Source organism: Sycon ciliatum, chromosome 12 (assembly GCF_964019385.1).
Source record: "Sycon ciliatum chromosome 12, ocSycCili1.1, whole genome shotgun sequence".
NCBI classification, from domain to species: domain Eukaryota; kingdom Metazoa; phylum Porifera; class Calcarea; order Leucosolenida; family Sycettidae; genus Sycon; species Sycon ciliatum.
The window spans coordinates 21,805,131-21,811,130 of record NC_088654.1 but is presented as its reverse complement, the minus strand read 5'-3'; the positions used below and the strand labels follow the sequence as shown (position 1 = coordinate 21,811,130).

General features: G+C 49.0%; 1 protein-coding gene across 1 annotated transcript in view; it reads left to right on the top strand.

The window, feature by feature from the left end:
• The window catches only part of LOC135828936 (conserved oligomeric Golgi complex subunit 5-like), a gene marked incomplete in the record, with an annotated part of 39,611 nt that overhangs the window by 27,928 nt on the left and 5,683 nt on the right, over window positions 1-6,000 (top strand). The window contains 4 exon segments of the mRNA XM_065341369.1: window positions 1,784-1,892; window positions 4,273-4,349; window positions 4,506-4,632; window positions 5,644-5,720. Of these exon segments, the coding sequence (XP_065197441.1) occupies window positions 1,784-1,892; window positions 4,273-4,349; window positions 4,506-4,632; window positions 5,644-5,720 (390 nt within the window).

Sequence of the window (6,000 nt, the reverse complement as noted above, 5' to 3'; positions counted from 1 at the left end):
CTGTACCATTGTCTCTCCCTCTGCCTCTCCCTCTGTCTGTCCCTCTGTACCATTGTCTCTCCCTCTGCCTCTCCCTCTGTCTGTCCCTCTGTACCATTGTCTCTCCCTCTGCCTGTCCCTTTGTCTGTCCCTCGGTCTCTGTGTCTCCCTCTGTCTCTCCCTCTGTCTACTCCTCTTCCACCTCTCTTTCTCTGCTTCTCTAGCCCACTGACTTTGTCATGCTGCTGCAGATAGCTACTTCTTTCTTGGTGTGCTGTTACATGCGCGTATTGTTCGTGTTGCTTAGTGGAACAGATGTCGATTGTCAGTGTTTGCTTGGAGCTAGGGTTGAGTTGACGCCGACGGTGCAGTTAGATTGGGGAGTTCATACCTGTCGGGTCAAGTCTGATTTTCGAGTTGTTTGCCGTCATACATATCCATGCATTCACTGATCTGTCTATAGCGTATGCATATTCGAGTTGTTTGCCGTCATACACATCCATGTAGTCACTGATCTGTCTAAAGAATATACAGTCACTGATCTGTCTGTAGAATATACAGTCACTGATCTGTCTGTAGAATATGTAGGCACCAAGTGATGAGCGGTGCCTTCCATCTGCTATTCATTGTATTACATCATCGGACCCTTTTTCAACTTGACCAACAGTTCTCTTCTTTTCTCTTCACTTGGTGCACTGGGCATACATTACGGTCAAGACCTCCGGTTGACTAAGTGTGCTCAGCCCCACCAGCATGACACTCCTCTAGTCATCATAACTGTCACCAGGTGATTGGAGTAGGGAGGTTTGTAAAAACAAAAACAAAACAAACGAGAGAGCTTGGAAGCTCAGGGCCCTGCGCTATGCCTTGTTGCCTAGCTCATCGTGCATGTTGTTAGAACTGATGGAAATGCTTTTTCCTTTGATTAGCTACATCATTGTTTGCAAAAACGTTTGAATGAGATACTGAAGTAATGTCTTCTGCATAGCTATGGGACCGGCGCTGACTCTGCCGATCACGGGCGTTCTGGAGTCGACGGGATGTCTGTCCTGACGTTTCCTGGGACCGGCGCTGACTCTGCCGATCACGGGAGTTTATCTTCTTCTTATTATTATACTGTGGGCAACTAACATCCATTCTGATTGCATTTACTCGTCTCCCTACTTCGTATTTCTTTCCAGAAAATCTCCCCATACAGGAGGGATTCGTTTACATAATATGACTCCCTGCTATACTTATACATGACTGTATATATGTACGTTATAATTATTATGCTATCGGCCTACATGCGATTCCCAGGCTGGTCGACAGGCGGCCCAGCCAGCCTGCTAGTGGGATCTCGGCCTCGCACACAAATCCACACAAAATGTTAATGCACTGAATGCATTCCCCCGATACACTTCGCATATGTACTCATTCTCTTGATGGTCCCGTACTCTTGATGGTACGGGACAGGTACGGGATAGCGCCAGGCATGTCGATGGCACACGCAAACAAAAATATTGTGGCCAGCTGTCTTTGCTGGTACGGTACAGTACGGGACAGATACGGGATAGCGCCAGGCGTGACACAAACAAACAAGCAAACAAACACCAAATTAAAGCTGTGTGGACCCTGGCTAGCGCCAGACGTTACTGAAGTAACGTCTTCTGCATAGCTACGGGAATAAAAACATTTGCTGCTGAGCTCGCTGAACAGCTAGAGTATCCACTTCTCTAGAGACGTAACCCAACTGCTAGAGCAGTCTAGCTGTCTAAATGCTGATAGTACGCATCTCTTTCTGTGTATGGCTGCTTGCGTGCAGGTTGACCGAGCTGTCAGTGCGTGTGCTGGAGCTGTTTGTTCGCCATGTCAGTCTCATTCGACCGCTGGAAGAGAGCGGGCGCTTGCAGTTAGCGGCTGACATTGCTCAGGTTAGTGATCCGCTCGGGATTTGGATTTTTGGGGATTTGTTAGAAACGGAATGTGGCACAGACAGTACAGTAATCCGGAGCGTTGTTGTTACCTCAAGTTCTCAACACAGCCATATGCATGCTATGGAGCAGCCGTATGCATGCTATGGAGCAGCCATATGCATGCTATGGAGCAACTTGACAAGGGCATGATGGTACATGTACATGTATGATTTGATGGTAGCAGTTGACAAGGGCAGGAGGGTTGGTGTGATTGATGGTAGCAGTTGACAAGGGCAGGAGGGTATGTGTGATTGATGGTAGCAGTTGACAAGGGCAGGAGGGTTGGTGTGATTGATGGTAGCAGTTGACAAGGGCAGGAGGGTATGTGTGATTGATGGTAGCAGTTGACAAGGGCAGGAGGGTTGGTGTGATTGATGGTAGCAGTTGACAAGGGCAGGAGGGTATGTGTGATTGATGGTAGCAGTTGACAAGGGCAGGAGGGTTGGTGTGATTGATGGTAGCAGTTGACAAGGGCAGGAGGGTATGTGTGATTGATGGTAGCAGTTGACAAGGGCAGGAGGGTTGGTGTGATTGATGGTAGCAGTTGACAAGGGCAGGAGGGTATGTATGATTGATGGTAGCAGTTGACAAGGGCAGGAGGGTGTGTGTGATTGATGGTAGCAGTTGACAAGGGCAGGAGGGTATGTGTGATTGATGGTAGCAGTTGACAAGGGCAGGAGGGTATGTGTGATTGATGGTAGCAGTTGACAAGGGCAGGAGGGTGTGTGTGATTGATGGTAGCAGTTGACAAGGGCAGGAGGGTATGTGTGATTGATGGTAGCAGTTGACAAGGGCAGGAGGGTATGTGTGATTGATGGTAGCAGTTGACAAGGGCAGGAGGGTATGTGTGATTGATGGTAGCAGTTGACAAGGGCAGGAGGGTATGTGTGATTGATGGTAGCAGTTGACAAGGGCAGGAGGGTATGTGTGATTGATGGTAGCAGTTGACAAGGGCAGGAGGGTTGGTGTGATTGATGGTAGCAGTTGACAAGGGCAGGAGGGTATGTGTGATTGATGGTAGCAGTTGACAAGGGCAGGAGGGTATGTGTGATTGATGGTAGCAGTTGACAAGGGCAGGAGGGTTGGTGTAATTTGATGGTAGCAGTTGACAAGGGCGGGAGAGTATGTGTGATTTGATGGTAGCAGTTGACAAGGGCAGGAGGGTATGTATGATTGATGGTAGCAGTTGACAAGGGCAGGAGGGTATGTGTGATTGATGGTAGCAGTTGACAAGGGCAGGAGGGTGTGTGTGATTGATGGTAGCAGTTGACAAGGGCAGGAGGGTATGTGTGATTGGTGGTAGCAGTTGACAAGGGCAGGAGGGTTGGTGTGATTGATGGTAGCAGTTGGCAAGGGCAGGAGGGTATGTATGATTGATGGTAGCAGTTGACAAGGGCAGGAGGGTATGCGTGTGTGTGTGATTGGTGGTAGCAGTTGACAAGGGCAGGAGGGTGTGTGTGATTGATGGTAGCAGTTGGCAAGGGCAGGAGGGTATGTGTGTGTGTGATTGGTGATAGCAGTTGACAAGAGCAGGAGGGTATGTGTGTGTGTGTGTGATTGGTGGTAGCAGGTGTACGGGGACAGCAGTATGTGCAAGAATTGGGAAATGGATATCTGAATTCTTACAAAAACAAACCCGGCCGAAGCAGCTCGAAGCAAAGTGCTCAATACACAAATGTGCAGAGCAGTATACGTGAATGCCGAGTGCTGCCGCTGTCTGGTGATCGCTGAAATGCGTAAAACGTGAAGTTACAGCTACACAGCCTTTCGCCTCCGTTGTTTGTGTATGTGAAATCTGATTTATTTTTCTGTCACCTTGTACGGTAATGAGTGCAATGCCTGCTGAGTACCTGATCTGTGTGCACAGTATCCTGTGTTCTACGGCGTCATTCGCTGTGTGTGTATGTGTTCGTATGTGTGTGTGTGTGTGTGTATGTGTTCGTATGTGTGTGTGTGTGTGTGTGTGTGTGTGTGTGTGTGTGTGCGCGTGCGTGCGTGTGTGTCTTGGCCGTTTTATGCCGATGTACTCTGTGTGGTGTAGACCAGGTGTGCATTGGTAGTCGATTCACATGGCTTCGCAGGTTGTGTGGATTGGGCAGTTATCTGGCGCTAGTCTTGATCTGTCTCATTCAGATCTTGTCCACTATCATTGCTTTAAGAGAAAATCTGTGGGTGCACGTCCAGTGCATTTGCAAATTTGCGTTCTTCTCTTGCGACGGGCGTATACTAGTACTGGGTACATGGTGTGTGTGCATGTGCGTGTATGTGCGTGTGTGTGTGTGTGTGTGCGTGCATGCGTGTGCGCATTCGTGTGTGCATATGTGTTATGTGTTTCTAGGTTGAGTTTGCCGTGGCACCCTTCTGTGCTCGGGCCGCTGATCTGGGCCGACCGTATCGTCTACTCCGTGCCTTCAGGTATGTGCATTGGACGATAGTTGTACTAAAGCTTGCAGTGAAACCCGGTCTCGGGAATCAGTTAGCATGAGCACCTATATGGATGCGTATGACACTGTGTATGTAGTCAAGGTTCATCATCTCTGTTGTTTTTGTCATGTCTGTTGTTCTGTGCAGACCCTTGCTCATAGCAAGTGTGGATGAGATTGGCAGCAGCACAGCGCTGGGTGATACTTTACCGTACAGTCTTGTCCTCGACTTTCTCTTCTCATATGCGCCAGACGAACTGCGCTCCCCGCATACGGTGAGTTGCATGGTCTACTACTGTGTGTATTTTACTTGTGTCCGAATTTGACTTGGTGTTCTTGTGTCAGCAGGTGGAGCTCTATGATGTTGTGCTACTGACTAATGAGTTATAGGGGTGCTGACGTCCCATTTGTAATTTGTAGTGTGTTCCTTGTGAACATGTGTACGTGCGTGTGTGTGCGTGCGTGTGTGTGCGTGCGTGTGCGTGTGTGCGTGTGTGTGTGTTTGTGGGTGTGTGGTGTGTGGGTGTGGGTGTGGGTGTGGGTGTATGCGTGTGTGCGTGTGTGTGTGTGTGTGTGTGTGTGTGTGTGTGTGTGTGTGTGCGTGTGTGCGTGTGTGTGTGTGTGTGTGTGTGTGTGTGTGTGTGTGTGTGTGTATGCCCGCTAGTTCGGTTAGTGGGTACACTTATGCCAGATAGTGTTGTGTCTGTTGCCAACGGGCTCGGCTGCTTGAAGGTGTATTGTTGTACCTGCCACCTTTGTTGGTTTCAGGGTTCACACTTTCAATTTGAAGTATACATACCTGTTATTAAACCATGGACTACTTCTGGCTAGAGTAACTCTTGTGTAATCAATGGTGCTGGTGAAGCTGATGATCAGATCCACTCTGATTTAGCTACTCACACTAGCTGCAAGTATTACCTTCACTGGGGGCAGGGATAACTGCAGTTGGATCCCGGGACGGATACCCTGATGCCATCAATCCTTTTACTGCACCTTGTCCTCACCCACTTACTGAGGTGTGGTGAGCCCATAAGTGGGATCATTTTCAAGTCCACCTATAGTTTGGGGATTTCAGGGGTGTCGGCCGTTGGGCGTTTCAATAGCCAATTGAGTCATCTTTCCAAGATTCCTTTTGAGTCTCTCTCCCCTCTCCCAAGGGAGACCCATGTGACCAGTTTTGGCAGTGAGCAACAAGTACAAGTGTGTGTGTGTGTGTGCGTGTGTGTGTGTGTGTGCGTGTGTCTGTGTGTGTGCGTGTGTGCGCGCGTGTCCATGTGCTTGGACAGGTGGCCGATTGGACACAGATGGAGTATTCTCGCTGGATAGACTCACACACGGAAGCTGAACACTTGGCCCTTATCAAGTATGTACAAGTACTAAATACTTACACAATCTTCCCACACCTCAACTGTTGTCTTGCATGCCGGCAGATATCCACAATCTTCCCACACCTCAACCATTGTCTTGCATGCCGGCAGATATCCACAATCTTCCCACACCTCAACTGTTGTCTTGCATGCCGGCAGATATCCACAATCTTCCCACACCTCAACCATTGTCTTGCATGCCGGCAGATATCCACAATCTTCCCACACCTCAACTGTTGTCTTGCATGCCGGCAGATATCCACAATCTTCCCACAC